This window comes from Nematolebias whitei, chromosome 12, assembly GCF_014905685.2.
Source record: "Nematolebias whitei isolate Nwh7 chromosome 12, NemWhi1, whole genome shotgun sequence".
Lineage (NCBI taxonomy): Eukaryota > Metazoa > Chordata > Actinopteri > Cyprinodontiformes > Rivulidae > Nematolebias > Nematolebias whitei.
Window position 1 is genome coordinate 16327868 of NC_056509.1, and position 18178 is coordinate 16346045.

Consider the following 18178-nt stretch of genomic DNA (forward strand, 5'->3'; position numbering starts at 1 on the left):
CAAAATACATCTAAAACATCTACCTTCCTTCTCTGCATCATGTCAGCCAGCTCTCTACTTTTGCCTGTCATTGTCCCCACATTTAGAGTTGCAACCCTCAGTCCTACACTCTTGACTTTCCTATTCTCCCTCTGTCTCTTGACACGTTTCCTTCCCGTTAGTCTTTAACTAACAGTAGCACAATTTCTGCCCACATCCCATTTGTCTACAGCACCAGTAGTAGTGGTGGTTTGACTGATTGTGCTTGGAACTGGCATTTGGGAAAAACTATCTTGTGTTTCCTAGTGGCTGGTTTATCCCAGATCTGGTTTATCTGTTAAAACTGAAACAGTTTCCTGTTTGTTGTTCAGGGAGAATGAAGCTCTGTGGAGGGAAATTTCAGACCTACGACAGAAACATACTCACCAGCAACAGCTTATTAAAAAGGTAAGAATCACAAGAAAAACAGCAGTTTGAATTATGTGGAACCATCTGGCCTCCTTTAACATCCCTCATTCTTGATCTTAGCTAAATCTGTTCAGCAGATTTACTTTTATTGAAGCTTTCTCTTAATTCATGTCTTGTGGTTAAAACATTTATTTTTGGTGCATTTCACTCATAATTCTAACTAGGAGAACTGGAGTTAAAGCTGTGATTTATGAATTTTGGTTAAAGGAGAATTTTACACTGATGACCATTTTTGTTTTCTATTGTATATTTTAATGTTCATCCTTCTGAGACAGACTACTGTCTACTATGCTAACGTTGAACAATTCTTTGGAAATATTAATGGTTCAATCATCTAATTCGTTTAATCCTATTTACTGCTCTTTTCCTCTAGCTGATACATTTCATCATCACGTTGGTAAAGAGCAAACACGTTTTGAATTTGAAACGCAAAAGGTGAGTTCAGCCTAATGTCCATTCAGGTGAGATTATAAGCACCTGGACATGTGTACTGGAAATTTGTCTCCTCTAAACTGAAATGTTTCTTCAGTTCTGATTGTTGTATGGAAGCTTTTGTTGGGACATTTACATTGATGGGTTTGTTACTGTCCCACCCATCTGCCCAGTAAGATGTTGGGCTTGCTGTCTGCTTGATTAAATGCTAACTGCTAAGGTCAAGACTTAGCTGTCCACCTATATATCAACTTTGAGGACAGTGTTGTTCATTGAACAGAGAAGATAGATGGTTCGAAAGAGAAGTGATGGAAGTCACTTGGTGTATATTAAACTGGAAAAGCCAACATTGGGACAATTGTTTTAAAGGTGGTAAATATTTATTCATCACTTATTTCACATGACAGTTTTTGGCAATACTTTGTAGAAATATAATTTCCATTTGTTATTAAAGTTTTTTTTTTCTGTTTTAAGACAAAGCCTATTAAAATTGACCTTGATTGATTTATAACGGCAATAAAAGCATAAAGCATTCAAGAGGGTAAATAATTTTAATAGTGTGTGTACATACACGTGTTTGTTCATATGCATTTTATATATTTTGTGAAACTGGTTTGCATAGAGAAGTTGGATTCATACTCCACAAGAAGTGAAGAAATCTGCTCTCCCTGTCAAACTTGCATGACATCATTTTGTTCTCCGAGTTTCCAGAACTCTTTCTTGATACAAGGTCTGGAAACTGTGTACTGTCTCAGTCTGTACAATAAAGTTTCTGGTGGCAGTAAGGGAAGTGAAACTCAACAGGGACAGAAAAGCATCTGTTCCAGTGCTGTGGGGTAGTGGTGGTGGAGCTTCCTGGGAGTACTGTGCTAAAGTTTCAATTCAATTCAGTTTATTTATATAGCGCCAAATCACAACAAAGTTGTCTCAGGGCACTTTACAGAAACATTCACATACATAAAAACCAATTAGTAAAGTTCTCTATCTACGGAATCCAGCAGACAAGATAAATCTTGGCTTTGTTGCAGTCTCCCATCCTGAGCAAGCACAGTGGAAACAGTGGAAAGGAAAAACTCCCTTTTAAAAGTAAGAAACCTCCAGCAGAACCAGGCTCAGGACAAGCGGCCATCTGCTTTGACCGGCTGGTTGAGAGGACAGGAAGGAAAGGCAAACGAACACAGAATGGTAGGTCAATGGTAGGTAAGTCCAGGTGTATCTGAAAGACAAAAAAACACATGTTAAGGATAGAAAAAATAATTACAAATACAAAACAGGTTGAGCAGAATAAGTAAAGACAGCAGCAGAGTGAAAAGTGTGGTCAGTTTGTCCTCCAGCAGTCTAAGCCTATAGCAGCATAACTAAGGGACAGCTCAGGAAACCCAAGCCGACCCTAACTATAGGATTTAGCAAAAAGGAAAGTCTTAAGCTTAGTTTTAAAACTGGATAATGTGTCAGCCTCACGGACAGAGATTTGAAGTTGGTTCCACAAGAGAGTGGAGCCTGATAACTGAAAGATCTGCCTCCCATTCTGTTTTTGTAAATTCTAGGAACTACAAGTAAACCTGCAGCCTGAGTGTGAAGCGCTCTGTTGGGAAAATATGGAACAATAAGATCTGTAATATAAGATGGAGCCAGGTTGTTGAGAGCTTTGTAGGTTAGAAGTAAGATTTTGAATTCTATTCTGGATTTGACAGGGAGCCAATGGAGAGAAGCTAAAACTGGAGAAATATGATCTCTCCTACTAACTCCAGTTAAGACTCTGGCAACAGCATTTTGGATCAACTGAAGACGTTTTAAAGACGTATTTGGACATCCAGATAATAAACCATTGCAATAGTCCAGTCTAGACATGACAAATGCATGGACCAGTTTTTCTGCATCATTTTTAGATAAGATGTTTCTAATTTTAGTGATATTACACAGGTGGAAGAAGGCAGTTCTAGTAACGTTTTTAATGTGGGGGATAAAAGACATGTCCTGATCAAAAATAACACCAAGATTTTTAAATTTAGAGCTGGAGGACAGATTAATGCCATCTAAGGAGGGAGAAAGACTGAAAAATTAATTCATAAGATGCTCAGGTTCAAAAACCAAAACCTCAGTTTTGTCTGTGTTCAACAGGAGAAAATTAAGGGTCATCCAGGTTGTTATGTTTTTAAGACAGGCTTTTAGTCTAAGTAGCTAATTGTATTCATTGGGTTTAAAGGACAAATATAATTGTTTGTCATCAGCATAACAATGAAAATTTGTCCCATGCTGTTTAATAACTACCTAATGGAAGCGTATATAAAGTAAAGAGTATTGGCCCAAGCTCTGAGCCCTGAGGAACTCCATGACTAACTTTGGTGTATGAAGATGATTTATTATTTACATTTACAAACTGGAATCTATCAGATAGATATGATTTAAACCATTTTAGAGCTGTTTCTGTAATCCCAATATCATATTCAAGCCTCTGTAGTAAAATATTGTGATCAACTGTATCAAATGCAGCACTGAGGTTTAACAGGACCAGTATAGACACAAGTCCATTGTCTGAGGCCATGAGAATATCATTAGTGACTTTTACTAGTGCTGTTTCTGTGCTATGATGAGCTCTAAACCCTGACTGAAACTCTTCAAACTGATTATTTCTTTGTAGATGTTCACGCAATTGACCTGCAACTATTTTCTCTAGAATTTTTGAGATGAAAGTTAGATTAGATATAGGTCTATAGTTGGCCAGAATTTCTGAATCAAGATCAGACTTCTTAAGTAATGGTTTAATTACATCAACCTTAAAGCTCTGTGGTACATAACCATCCATTAAAGACAAATTAAGTAGATCCAAGATGTGGACATTAATTAGGGGAAATACCTCTTTAAACAGTCTGGTTGGGATGGGATCTAGCAGACATGTGGATGGTTTGGATGAGGTTATTATTTTTGACAATTCAGAGAGCTCAACAGGACAAAAACTGTTCAAACATAAATCAGGCTCTAGTGAAATTTTTTAAGTTGTCTCATTTGACAGGGGACTAGAGATAGTAGAAGGAAGGATGGTTTGAATTCTCTCTCTAATTGAAATAATTTTATTTATAAAGAATCTCATGAAGTCATCACTACTTATAGTTGTAGGGATACATGGTTCAACAGAAATGGGACTTTTAATTAGTCTAGCAATAGTACTAAACAGAAAACTAGGGTTATTTTTCTTCTCCTCTATTAAAGATGAGTATTATAAAGTTCTAGCGTTACGGAGAGCTTTTTTATATGTTAGCAGACTATCTTTCCAAGTTAAATAAAATTCTTCAACATTAGTAGAGCGCCATTTTCTCTCCTGGTTTCTAGATGCCTGCTTTAAAGTACGTAACTCAGAATTGAACCAAGGAGCCAGTTTCCTCTGACTGATTACTTTCTTTTTCAGTGGAGCAATTTTATCAAGTGAAGTTTGCATTGAAGTTGTAAGATGATCAACTAGATCAGGGGTGCCCAACCTTTTTTGAACCAAGAGCTACTTTTGAAGTCGGCAATTTGCCGAGAGCTACTCGTCCAGTCTCATTATCAACAAACATAATTTTTCGTCAATCCCTACTCCTCACTTCTTTAAAGTAAATAAAACAGAACGTGATGTGTCTATAGGAGACAACTTTTTATGCAAGCTGTATAAAATAAATGTGTCTCTACCTTAGTGGGACTTCTGACACTGAGAGGAGGAGGCCAGGGTCTCATAAGCTGGGCAGTATGAGGTGGTTGCGAGGCGCAGGCAGGTCTCCAGATGATCATCATTCATTGTGGATCTGTTTTTGGACTTGATGATTTTCATGTGTGAAAAAGCAGACTCACACAGGTAGGTAGATCCAAAAAGTGCTGTTAAGTTCAAAGCACATCTTCGGATGCTAGGATACTTTTCTTCTGACAGCAGACTCCAGAACTCTCCATCCACGCCAGGTGATGCTCTGGATTTGATCCCAATGTCATTTTGCAGACTCAACACCTCATTTTCAACACCAGAGCTGTCCAGCTGAAACACGGACACCAATTTGGACACAATGTCATCCACATCAACATTTCCAAAAGGATAACACATGTAGCTGGTAACAGGCTCGATGGAGGAAAAGTCAGTAAATCGTCTCTCAAATTCTGCTGAGATGCTCTGAACCTGCTTAGAATAGTGTGCACTGTCCAGTTGTGGGACCTCTTTCCCTTGGCTCTGTAGCTCTGCCTCCATGTGTGGGAAGTTTCGCAGGTCCCTGCGTTGCAGCCGACTTGTGAGCAGTTGCAGCCTGCTTTTGAAGGTGCTCACAGAACTGATCATGTGGATTATGTTTTTGTCCTTTCCCTGAAGCTCCAAATTCAGTTCATTGAGCAGGCTGGTGAGATCTGTGAGGAAGGCTAAATCCAAAAGCCACTGGGTGTCCTCTAGTTTTGAATGTTCACCATGATCTGACAGCTTCAGAAAATCCCTGATCTCAGGCAACAGCTCACTGAATCTGTCCAGAAATTTACCTCTGCTTAGCCACCTGACGTCCATGTGCAGCAGCAGGTCTGTGTGGTCTGCTCCTGCCTCCTCCAAGTGAGCCCGGAACAACCTCCTCTGCAGACTCCTGGCCCTTATAGAACACACAGTTTTCATGGCAACATCCATCACTTCCTTCATGTTTAAAATCTTCCCACACAGGGCCTGTTGGTGGATGATGCAGTGATAGTGCAAAATGTCTGGGAAAGCATCATTCTGCTTGCAGAGTGCAACAAATCCACTGGTGTGACCAGTCATTGCTGGAGCGCCATCAGTTGTTATAGAAATTAGTTTAAAGAGGGGCAAGTTGCTTTTATTAACAAACTCCATAAACACATTAAAAATATATTCTCCTCTTGTATGTCCCTTCAAAGGCAAGATGGTGAGCAGCTCCTCTTTTGCACTCATGTCTGCAAAGGCCATTCTGATAAAAACACACAGCTGGGCTACATCCACCATGTCTGTCGACTCATCAAACTGAAGAGAGAAACACTCACATTGTTCCACGTCCTTTTTTAGCTGCTCCTCCACATCCACAGCCATTCCCTCACATCGCCGTGTCACTGTTTGTCTGGACAACTGCACGTCTTTAATAGCAGCTACGATCTCACTTTTATTTTTAAAATCATGAAAAAGCGCATCTGCAGCCTCAATAAACGCTTCTTTCATAACTTGTCCATCGCTGAAAGACTTCTTATGTTGAGCCAGGATGCGGCTAACACGGTAGGAAGCTATCGTAGCAGCTTTACCTTTTGTGCTGGGCCGAGTGAAGACTGATTGCTGGGCTGCAAGCTTGTTTTTTAGCTCCCGCACTTTCTGAGTCCGTAAAGAACTTTTTAAGAGGGAAATCTGTCTCAAACCGTTTGTGCATCGTCTTGAAATGCCGCTCCAAGTTACACTTTTTGGGTAAGGCAACGCTCGAATTACAGATGAGGCAAATGGACTTCGAATTAGAATAAACAAAAAAATACTCCTCCTCCCACTCTGTGTGAAAATAATAAGTTTTCGTTTGCTTGTTCGCTAGTTTTCCATCCATGTTTTCTGCGCACCGACATTACTCCACTACTGAGCCTAAAGTCTCGTGAGAGCGCTGTGTCACCGCACCCAAAACTCGCGAGACTATGTCTGTGAGAATACAAGTCAAGGCTTCGCGCCCGCGAGCGACTGGTTGGGCACACCAGCTCTATACCATAGGTCAGAACTAAATCAAGAGTGTGATGATAAGAATGAGTAGATGTACGGACGTTTTGGATAAAACCAACTGACTATTAAATTATTAAAGGCTATGCTTAAGCTATCACTCTCAACATCCACATGAATATTGAAATCACCCATTATGATGATTTTATCAGTATTTAATAATAAGTCAGTTAAGAATTCTGAGAATTCAGACAAAAACTGAGAGTAAGTGCCTGGTGGACGATATATAACAACTAGTGAAAGTGGCTTTTCTGATTTCCATTTTTGATGAGAAAGACTGAGGGACAGCGATTCAAAAGAATCATAACTAATAACTGGTTTGACGTTAATCAATAATCCTGACTGAAAAATAGAAGCTACTCCTCCACCTCGGCCAGTTGTTCTAAGAACATGAAAATTTAAATAATTAACAGGAGTGGATTCATTTATACTAACAAAATCCTCCTGTTGTAGCCAAGTTTCTGTCAGACAGAATATATCAATATGATGATCAGTTATCAGTTCATTAACTAACAGGGAATTAGAGGAAAGATATCTGATGTTCAATAATCCACATTTAATGATTTTATGATTTTGCTCTGGTAAAGTAACTGTGTTTATTTTAATCAGATTTTTATGGTTTCTGTTTTTAGAGTTGATTTTTGGTTTATTTAATTAGAGCCGTTGGCGAGTTGACACTGTTTCAATGGGGGTGTGGGTGTGGGTGGGTAACAGAGGAGAAGCAGCAGAGAGGTGTGGAGGACTACAACTCTGCTTCCTGGACTGGACCCTGGGTTGTCAATAATTTGGGGGATAAACGAAATCTGCCATATTTCTAGAAAGAAGAGCGGCTCCGTCCAAAGTGGGATGGATGCCATCTCTCCGCATCAGACCAGGTTTTCCCCAGAAAAAACTCCAGTTATCTTTGTAGCCCACGTCGTTGTCAGAACACCACCTGGACACCCAGCGGTTAAACGACGACATACGACTAAACATGTCATCGCTGGTCAGGTTGGGGAGGGGGCCAGAGAAAACTATGGAGTCTGACATGGTTTTAGCAAAGTCACACACCGAAGCAACGTTAATTTTAGTGACCTCCGATTGGCGTAACCGGATGTCATTACCACCGACGTGAATAACAATCTTACTGTATTTAGCCTTAGCCAGTAGTGTCAGATAAGATTCTATGTCGCCCGCTCTGGCCCCCGGAATGCATTTGACTATGGCCGCTGGAGTCCCTAAAGCTACGTTTCAGACTATGGAGCTGCCAATAACCAGGGTCTGTCACTGAGCGAGGAAAATCGATTAGAAACGTGAACGGGTCGGTGGTGAACTGGGGGCTTAGCCTTAGCACTACACTTGCTCCGGACCGTCTCCCAGCCGGCCTGGGGTTCCGGCTGCTCGGGGTCTGCTGGAGGACCGCCATCGGGAGCTAACTAACCTCTGTGGTTCCGCACTGGAGGACCTGGCTAGCTACTGGTTTTTCTACAGCACGGAGCCGAGCTTCCAGTTCAGACAGCCTCTCCTCCAAAGCTACCATACATAACACTACATTTGTTACATGTATCATTACCACTAAAGGAGGCAGAGGAGTAGCTAAACATCTGACACACGGAGCAAGAGAAAACAGAGGAAGCAGGGAGAGAAGAAGCACCCATGCTAAGCTAACGCTAGCAGGAGCTAGCAGAGCCTAATACACCAATAAAAACCGAGAAGTATTGAAAGATAAGAGGTGTTTTAAGCATTATCCAACAGTAGAAAAACAACTGTACTAAGTGTGTTTGTGAACTAGAATGAAAAACTGCAAAAGACAGATAAATCCAGAAAACAGAGACGACTCAAGCAAACAATTCACTCGAGCTACCGACAGACAAACAGGAAATGACACAATACGTCTCACCACGAATGTGCAACGTCACACCACAGGGAGACCAAAGGGGTTTGGTTTGGGGTTGTCAAAAGTTTGACATTAAGTACGAAACATTCATGTGGAAAAGAACGTCTTGAAACAATGTGAGCAAGAGCAGATTTCTTCTCTTCTTACAGAATATGAATCCCAGTGTAAGATGCTGTGCGTTAGTGTACCAACTTGTCAGCATTTTGTGATTGTTCAGCAGTTTGGTTTACAAGCCGTATTTAGAAAAATGTAGGGGCATTTTGTAAAATGTAAACAAAACCTGTCATACCTTTTTGCAACAATTCTGGTCTCCAGATGTGTATGGCCTGGGCAATGCACCCCCATATCATCAGAGAGGCAGGCTTTTGAACTGTGCACTGATAACAGGTTGGATGGTCCTTGTCCATATAGCATGGATGATGTGGCACCTGCGATTTTCAAACAGAATTTCACATTTGGATGTGTCTGACCTCAGAACAGTTCTCCACTTCGCCTTAGTCCATTTGAAATTAACTTTGGTCCAGAGAAGACGGCAGTGGTTCTGGATGGTGTTCACAGATGAGAGTTATTTATTTATATTTTTTTACGTGATAGTTTTAACCAGCATTAGTTTATGGCACAGTGGACTATATTTACAGACAAATATTTTTGTTAGTGTTCCTGAGCTCATGCAGCGATGTCCAAGACAGAACCGGACTTGGTTTTAATGCAGTGGCCGTCAAGGCCTCGAAGATCACGACCATCCAATCTTGACATTCAACCACGTCCTTTGGGCACAATTTATTAAGTTTCTTGAAGTCTTTTGATATTATGAACTGTAGATGAGCATAGGAGATTCAAAGTCTTCCCAATTAGATACATGTAACAAGGTTGATTCAGGTTCTCTGGACAGGTTCTTCTTTTTTGGCTAAAAGACGAAACATTTCAACAGACTTCGTCAGTCTGAGGAGATGCAAGCAAACTCTACACTCATCTGCAGGCCAGCGGTCACTTTCAGGGATGAAGATGTTCACATCCTCGATAGAGAGGAACACTGGTCTGAGAGAGGCGTGACGGAAGCCATCTTTGTGAAGAGAACACATCCATCATTAAACGGGCGGAGGCCTACATGTACAGTGAGGAAAATAAGTATTGGAACACCCTGAGACTTTCTAAGTTCTCCCACTTAGTTAGAAACCATGGAGGGGTCTGAAATTTTCATCTTAGGTGCATGTCCACTGTGAGAGACATAATCTAAAAAAAAAAAAAAAACCATACGAAAATCACAATGTATGAAATTTTAAATAATTTATTTGTGTGTTACTGCTGCAAATAAGCATTTGAACACCTGTGAAAATCAATGTTAATATTTGGTACAGTAGCCTTTGTTTTCAATTACAGAGGTCAAACATTTCATGTAGTGTTTCACCAGGTTTACTGCAGCAGGGATATTGGCCCATTCCTCCACACAGATCTTCTCTAGATCAGCCAGGTTTCTGGGCTGTTGCTGAGAAACACAGAGTTTGAGCTCCCTCCAAAGATTTTCTATAGGGTTTAGGTCTGGAGTCTGGCTAGGCCACTCCAGAACCTTGATGTGTTTCTTACGGAGCCACTCCTTGGTTATCCTGGCTGTGTGCTTCGGGTCATTGTCATGTTGGAAGACCCAGCCACGACCCATCTTCAATGCTCTAACTGAGGGAAGGAGGTTGTTCCCCAACATCTCTCAATACATGGCCCCAGTCATCCTCTCCTTAATACAGTGCAGTCGTCCTAACCCTAACCCGTCCTTTTTAGAGGCGGACTAACAGGTCTTTGAGGGCCAGAATTGTTGCTGATTGGCAGGTGTTCAAATACTTATTTGCAGCAGTAACACAAAAATAAATTATTTAAAAAAATCTTACATTGTGATTTCCGGATTTTTTGTTTGTTTGATTATGTCTCTCACCGTGGACATGCACCTAAGATGAAAATTTCAGACCCCTCCATGATTTCTAAGTGGGAGAACTTGCAAAGTCGCAGGGTGTTCAAATACTTATTTTCCTCACTGTATATGTATTTTTTTAATGTCTTGGTGCCATCAGATTGATAAATTGTCTTATATTATTTTTTTGGTTACATTTTACACATCTAAACATATTTTTGAATTAGGGTTGTAGTTTTAATTTTTACTTCATTCTAATAACCGTAACAGCAGCAGCGTTTCATTTGAATTGCATTCATTCCATTAAAATGTTTTGATATGCTTGTTTTCCTTACTTTTTTCTTTATGGAAATTATTGGTGACATATTTTCGTAAAGCTTTTTTTTGTTTGTTTAAGACTTGGTACCATCTTGAATAAAACTAAAACATACTAAATGTCTGAAATAATGTAAAAATGATATGTAAATATTGTAAAACAAGTATTTTCTTCTTTTAGCAGATCAATTCTTATGAACAGCAATGGAAAAAAACCCAAATACATTCATGAGATTTATGATGAGAAGTCATGTGTTGATCAGGTAAGAAGCACTAGGTGATCTCAAACGTTGTTTTGAATCTAATCCGTTATTGTTGGATTAACCCTCAGAGGGTCCTTTAAGTTTATGGCATGAACTGCTTCTTATGGGGGGAAAAAGACCACCTTACATAACTATTGCGTACTTGCCACCATACATGTCGCACCACCGTATAAGACGCATCAGTTCATATATGTTTAATAAAGTGGATAAAAACAAATATGTTGCTTCGTCACATCTATTGTGAGTCACCACTGACGTGTCGCATTTGTTACGCGTCACCACTGACCACCCTGAAATGTGGGCCGGTGTTGTGCCAAAAATCTATTGGCTGCCAAATGGCGGCCACGGGAGTGTGACGAGAGGGCTTTAACAAGAGTTTAACAAGATTAACTCTTAAAAACAATTATATGTTTGCTTGAAATTATAGTAAATGTGTGTCTCAGTTGAACTTTTGCTTAATAAATGCACTTTAATGGTCAAATCAGCTACATTTCACCTGGGCGCCAGGATGGTGAAATGCAGCTGTTGTTTGCTCCAGGAGTTCCAGAGCGAGATGGAGGTGGCTTTGTATGGCAAGCCAAGTGTCTCGTTAATAGCCACTTTTACCTATTAATGAGATACTTGGCTTGCCATATAAGTTGAGGACCCTCTAGTGGCTGAAAATTAGTGTTCAATATTTTCAATGTTAGAATGAATGAAATTGTCAAATTCATCCATTCATCCATTATCTTTACCCGCTTCTTCCATTTTGGGTCACGGGGGTCGCTGGTGCCCATGTCCAGCAATCACTGTGCGAGGGGTGGAGTACACCCTGGACGGGTCGCAAGTCCATCACAGGGACACATAGAGACAAACGAGACAAACAACCATTCACTCTCTCACTCACACCTAGGGACAATTTTAGAGTTACCAATCAGCCTAACATGCATGTTTTTGGTCTGTGGGAGGAAACCGGAGTACCCGGAGAAAACCCACGCACGCACAGAGAGAACATGCAAACTCCACCCAGAAAGGCCTCCAGACCGGGATTTGAACCAGAGACCTGCTCACTGAGAGGCAGCAGCTCTACCGGTTTCGCCACCGTGCTGCCCCGAAATGGTCAGATCTCAGCCACAAATTGGGTTATAAATATAGACAAGAAACAAATACATTGCTTCACTGTATAAGTCCCAGGCATGCTAATTTATGCAAAAACAACTTATTTACAGTGAAAATTATGCTGTATATAATTTATATTTATTTATAAATAAATTATATATTTAATGTATATATAATTTAATTATTGTCCACAATAGGTTAGTCAATCTTTTATTTATCACAGCCTGAAAAAAAAAATTCACATTACTTTTTTAAAACTCATTCCTTTTTTATTGGACAAATCCTGTCCAAACAGAAATTGGCAAAACTAAAAATAAAAATGACATGGATAATATTTATTGATATAATATTAATATTGATTTAATATTAAGATTAATATTAATTTTCAATTAATTTAATGAGGATGTTAGTCAAGTCATTTATGGTGAAGATAGAGCTGAGCTGAAAAGCAAATGTCTTGACTTACTGGTCCATTTACATTCTAACCCTCACCTATGGTCAGGTTTGGATCATGACAAAGAAAGAGATCATGGATCCAAGCAGCTGAAATAAAATTCCTCCGTAGGGTTGCTTGGCTCAACCTAAGAAACAAGGTAAAGACCTTCATTGTCTTGACAGGAGCTCTGAGTAAAACTGTTGATTATCCTCCTGAAAAGCAGTCAGTTGAGGTTGTTGGGTATTTAATTGGGATGATTCCTGGACCTATTACTTTAGAGGCGTGTCTCACAGGTAGAAAGAAAACTCGGGTGGCCTCAGAACTCAATGGAGGGATTATGTATCCTTGCTAGCCATTGAATACCTTGGAACCCCCCAGGAGGATCTAGAGAGTTGCTGCAGAGAAGCATGACTAAGTTTCTCTCCTGGGTCTGTTACCAGTGGATGGATAGATGAAATGGTTTAACAAACTAGAACCATCACACACAACTAACCGTTTCCATAAGATGTCTTTTCTTCATTTGTAGATCTGGTGTAATATGTTTTAAATAATCCCGTATTTCTAATCTTGTGTGCTGTGTTTAGATGTCAGTCAACAGTCTGAATGGTGTAAAGGATGCAGAGATTTCAGATGACGTTGTCATCTGTGACCTGACGAGGAGCGATGCTGATGGAACAGCTGACATCACACACAGATCTCCGAGAGCCCATGAGCAAGGGTAAGATTCCTAACCTGACCTCTGTTAGAGCATTTGTTCATCTGCAGAAAATGTTCAGCTTAAGGTGTGCTCTTTACTACAAAACAAGATAAGCTGTTACCTTGTTAGAAGGAATTTTCATATCTTTCTAATGACGTTCTTTTTTCTCCCTTTTTTTTCAGTGATGTAGAAATAGTTGAATTAGAGCTGGAAGACTGTGAGGTGTTGTCAGCTGACACCGAGGTGAGCACTAGCTGTACAGATGATGATGATGTTAAACACACAGAAAAGTCAGCAGCAGATAACAACCTGAAAAGAATCACCTCAGATGGCTATGACCCAACCACTTGCGGACCAACCAGTGGACCAACCAGTAGTGCCCTGCAGCTCAATAAGCCCTCAAGTCTGAATCTAGAAGACCCAGTAAAGATAATGGATTCTATACTGAATGATAATGGAGCAATATCACAAAACATCAATCTGCTGGGCAAGTAAGTGGAAACTTCAATGTTTTTTTCCCCCAAAGTATACATAACTATTCTGTAGTTTCATAAGTTTCATACATTTATGGCCAATGTATTTATTTGCCTCCCTGTATCAAATAAATATCTAAATCAAATAAAACTTGTATTTTCAGTGACATGGGCCATAAACCTAACCACTTAGGTTTTGTGTCCACAAGAATAGACATCTTTATAAGACAAAATAACATTTTTACTGATTTCTTTAATTGCAACAAGTAAAAGTCACAAAAAAGCAAAGGCCAAAACTATTTGCCCTCTGACAATTAATAGTTTATGTTGTAGATTTTTTTAATATATGTAAAACTGACAACAATCTCAAATGGTAGTTTCTACTGAGTTGACACATATATCCTGAGAGAATTTACTTACTACTTATCCAAAGTTGGGTCATGGAGGCAACAGGTCGAGGAGAGAAACTTGGACATCCCTCTCCCCATCGACATACTGTATTACAGTTCCACCTGGGGGACCCTGAGGCGTTCCTAGGACTGAAACCAGGCTCAGGACAAGCGGCCATCTGCTTTGACCGGCTGGTTTGAGAGGACAGGAAGGAGAGACAGATGAACACAGAATGGTAGGTCCAGGTATAGGTCCAGGTGTATCTGAAAGACAAAAAAAAACCACATGTTAAGGATAGAAAAAATTATTACAAATACAAAACAGGTTGAGCAGAGTAAGTAAAGACAGAAGCAAAGTGAAAAGTGTGGTCAGTTTGTCCTCCAGCAGTCTTAAGCCCCCAGTATACTGCCGCGTACGTCCGTTCACGCGTACGTACTTGTGTACCGTACGCAGAGGGTTCAGACTTCATACTTCAGCGTACACCCTGAGCAGCTGCAGAGCAGCTTCACAGACAAGGGATGCTTACCTTCGGGACAAATTGAGGTCGCCGATTGGTCATTTGCTGACACGCCTACTGGTTTGATTGACAGGTCGGAAAAAGAAAAAAAAAAGAGCGCTGGCAGCAGCCGCAGCTGTGTTCTGTGTTTATATGTTGTTAATAAAAAGATCTAAAAAATAAAAAAAAAACAGGGAGCGCTGGCTCTACAGCCCACACATCAGACCAACCCACCAGGAAATCTCCAGACCCTCCCGCAGCCATGCTGGACCTGGGTTTAATTCGCTCGTGACAAATTCTTTCATTTCTCACCATTTCAGTCATTGCATCAACGGAGGAGGAAGAGCTCACTTGCCTCTTGGCAAAAAAACAAAAGAAAAGGCCAGATCAGGGATGAAGAAAGGGAATTTAATACATTGGTGTCTCATACAAAACAGTTAGTCGCAGGGCAGTTTATTGTGCGACACCGCATACTCGTATGCGATCGTAAAAATTTGAGCTTTGCACGGACATGCCCTGGGGGGTACGCTCGTACCTCTGCGTATGTACGTGCGTACCTCTGCGTATGGACGTACGCAGGAGTATACTGGGGGCTTAAGACTATAACAGCATAACTAAGGAACAGCTCAGGAAACCCAAGCCGGCCCTAATTATAGGATTTAGCAAACAGGAAAGTCTTAAGCCTAGTTTTAAAACTGGATAATGTGTCAGCCTCACGGACAGAGATTGGAAGTTGGTTCCACAAGAGAGGAGCCTGATAACTGACGGATCTGCCTCCCATTCTGTTCTGGTAAATTCTAGGAACCACAAATAGACCTGCAGCCTGAGAGCGAAGTGCTCTGTTAGGAAAATATGGAACAATAAGATCTGTAATATAAGATGGAGCCAGGTTGTTGAGAGCTTTGTAGGCTAGAAGTAAGATTTTGAATTCTATTCTGGATTTGACAGGGAACCAGTGGAGAGAAACTAAAACTGGAGGAATATGATCTCTCCTACTAACTCCAGTAAAGACACTGGCAGCAGCATTTTGGATCAACTGAAGACGTTTTAAAGACGTACTTGGACATCCAGATAATAAACCATTGCAATAGTCCAGTCTAGACGTGACAAATGCATGGACCAGTTTTTCTGCATCATTTTTAGATTTGATGTTTCTAATTTTAGCGATATTACGCAGATGGAAGAAGGCAGTTCTAGTAACGTTTTTAATGTGGGGGATAAAATACATGTCCTAATCAAAAATAACACCAAGATTTTTAACATTAGAGCTGGAGGACAGATTAATGCCATCTAAGGAGGGAGAAAGACTGAAAAAATTATTCCTAAGGTGCTCAGGTCCAAAAACCAAAACCTCAGTCTTGTCTGTGTTCAAAAGGAGAAAATTAAGGGTCATCCAGGTTTTTATGTCTTTAAGACATGCTTGTAGTCTAAGTAGCTGATTGGATTCTTTGGGTTTAATGGACAAATATAATTGTGTGTCATCAGCATAACAATGAAAATTTATCCCATGCTGTTTAATAACTTTACCTAATGGAAGTGTATATAAAGTAAAGAATACTGGCCCAAGCACTGAGCCCTGAGGAACTCCATGACTAACTTTGGTGTATGAAGAAGATTTATTATGTACATTTACAAACTGGAACCTATCAGATATATATGATTTAAACCATTTTAGAACTGTTCCTGTAATCCTAATATCATATTCAAGCCTCTGTAGTAAAATATTGTGATCAACTGTATCAAATGCAGCACTGAGCTCTAACAGGACCAGTATAGACACAAGTCCATTATCTGAGGCCATGAGAATATCATTAGTGACTTTTACTAGTGCTGTTTCTGTGCTATGATAAGCTTTAAACCCTGACTGAAACTCTTCAAACAGATTATTTCTTTGTAGATGTTCACGCAACTGACCTGCAACTGTTTTCTCTAGAATTTTTGAGATGAAAGTTAGATTAGATATACGTCTATAGTTGGCCAGAATTTCTGAATCAAGATCAGACTTCTTAAGTAATGGTTTAATTACAGCATCCTTAAAGCTCTGTGGTACATAACCATCCATTAAAGACAAATTAAGTAAACAGCTAAGATACAGAACAGAACCCTCAAACTCACAGGCCTCTGGTAGAGGACCCGAGTTTAAAGTGGTGGAACCACACAAGTGGAAGACTAGGATGAGCTTGGTGTTTTTACTTTGTTTTTAGTTTTATGCTCAACCACAAATGTATTTGTTTCCCCTTTGTTATTGAAAGAACAACTCTATAAGGTCACTAAAATAATTTGAAAATGACAAAACTGATAAATAAATTACAAAAATCAAGTGAAGGCAGGTAAAGGACAAGGCTGGGTGGCCAGTGCTTTTGAATTCTTGCAGTTGTTTCTGGTTCTGATGGAATAGGTCTTTTTTTGTGTGTCCTGACAGGGTGGAGCTCATGGACTACTTGGACAGCATTGACTGCAGTTTGGAGGACTTTCAGGCCATGCTTTATGAAAAACAATTTGGTGTTGATTTTGACACTCATGAGGTAAAATCACTTCAGAGAATTAATAAAATCACATGAGACTGATTTATCCTGACCAGTTTAATCATCAGTTTATCAGAACAAACTAACAGTAAGGTCAAAGTAATGTAGAACAAAAGGAGTTAACTTTGACCTTATGTCTTTGTACTGACTCTGTTTACACTGTTATATACTGAACTGGTGTTGTGTATTTATGTGTTCCTGCGTGTTTTCAGGGCAGTATTTCTGCTAGAGAGAACATGAACCAGCCAATCAAAGGCAGACAGAAGAACGATAACACAGGTGGGTCAGATTACTCGAAAACTGACCACCCTCATAGTCCATGATTCTGATGTGCAGGTTGTAGTGCTGTTTCTGTGAATGTTTGTTTTGGGATTGAAACCATGCTCACCAATCAGATTTGACCTGACTTCCAGCTGTTTCTAGTAAACTCTTGGAACATCTGGACTCTGAGTTCGTCAGAGTTCAGTTTGATGTTCAGGCGAACACCCAGGTATGTACAACTTGCGATGGTCAGAAGTTTAATGTTTAGATTATATCAGGACCATGAATGCACACGATCTGTTCCTCTCTGTCACAGTGTCTGAGTGTAGAGACGATTCATCAGCTGGTGCCTTCATCATTTTTAAACATACATCCTTCCTTTCTTTCCTTCTTTCTCCACTCCTTTCTTTCTTTCTTTTTTCCTTCCTTCCTTTCTTTCTTTCCTTCCTTCCTTTACCCACTTATTCCTTCCTTCCTTTCGTTCCTTTTTCTACACTCCTGCCTTCATTCCTTCCTTCCTTTCTTTCCCTTTTCTCCACTCCTTTCTTCCTTCCTTTCTTTCTTTCCTTCTTTCTCTTCTCCTTCCTTCCTTCCTTCCTTTACCCACTACTCCCTTCCTTCCTTCTTTTACCCGCTACTTCCTTTCTTTTTTCTTTCCTTCTTTCTCCGCTCCTTCCTTCCTTTCTTCCTTCCTTTACATGCTACTTACTTCCTTCTTTCTTTCTTTCTCCACTCCTTCCTTTCTGTCTTTCCTTCTTTCTCCTCTCCTTCCTTTACCTGCCCCTTCCATCACAGTCCCACATGGAGACAAACGAGACAATTATTCTCTCTCTCTCTCTCTCTCTCTCTCTCTCTCTCTCTCTCTCTCTCT

The 18178-nt window shown here is 40.1% G+C and overlaps 1 protein-coding gene across 1 annotated transcript in view; it reads left to right on the forward strand.

Moving 5' to 3' along the window:
* hsf2 (heat shock transcription factor 2) overlaps positions 1–18178 on the forward strand; it is a 162762-nt gene that overhangs the window by 141157 nt on the left and 3427 nt on the right. The window contains exons 8-14 of the mRNA XM_037686099.1: positions 351–426; positions 821–882; positions 10850–10931; positions 13050–13183; positions 13345–13653; positions 16944–17046; positions 17259–17325. Of these exons, the coding sequence (XP_037542027.1) occupies positions 351–426; positions 821–882; positions 10850–10931; positions 13050–13183; positions 13345–13653; positions 16944–17046; positions 17259–17325 (833 nt within the window). The remainder of the gene's footprint in view (positions 1–350; positions 427–820; positions 883–10849; positions 10932–13049; positions 13184–13344; positions 13654–16943; positions 17047–17258; positions 17326–18178) is intronic.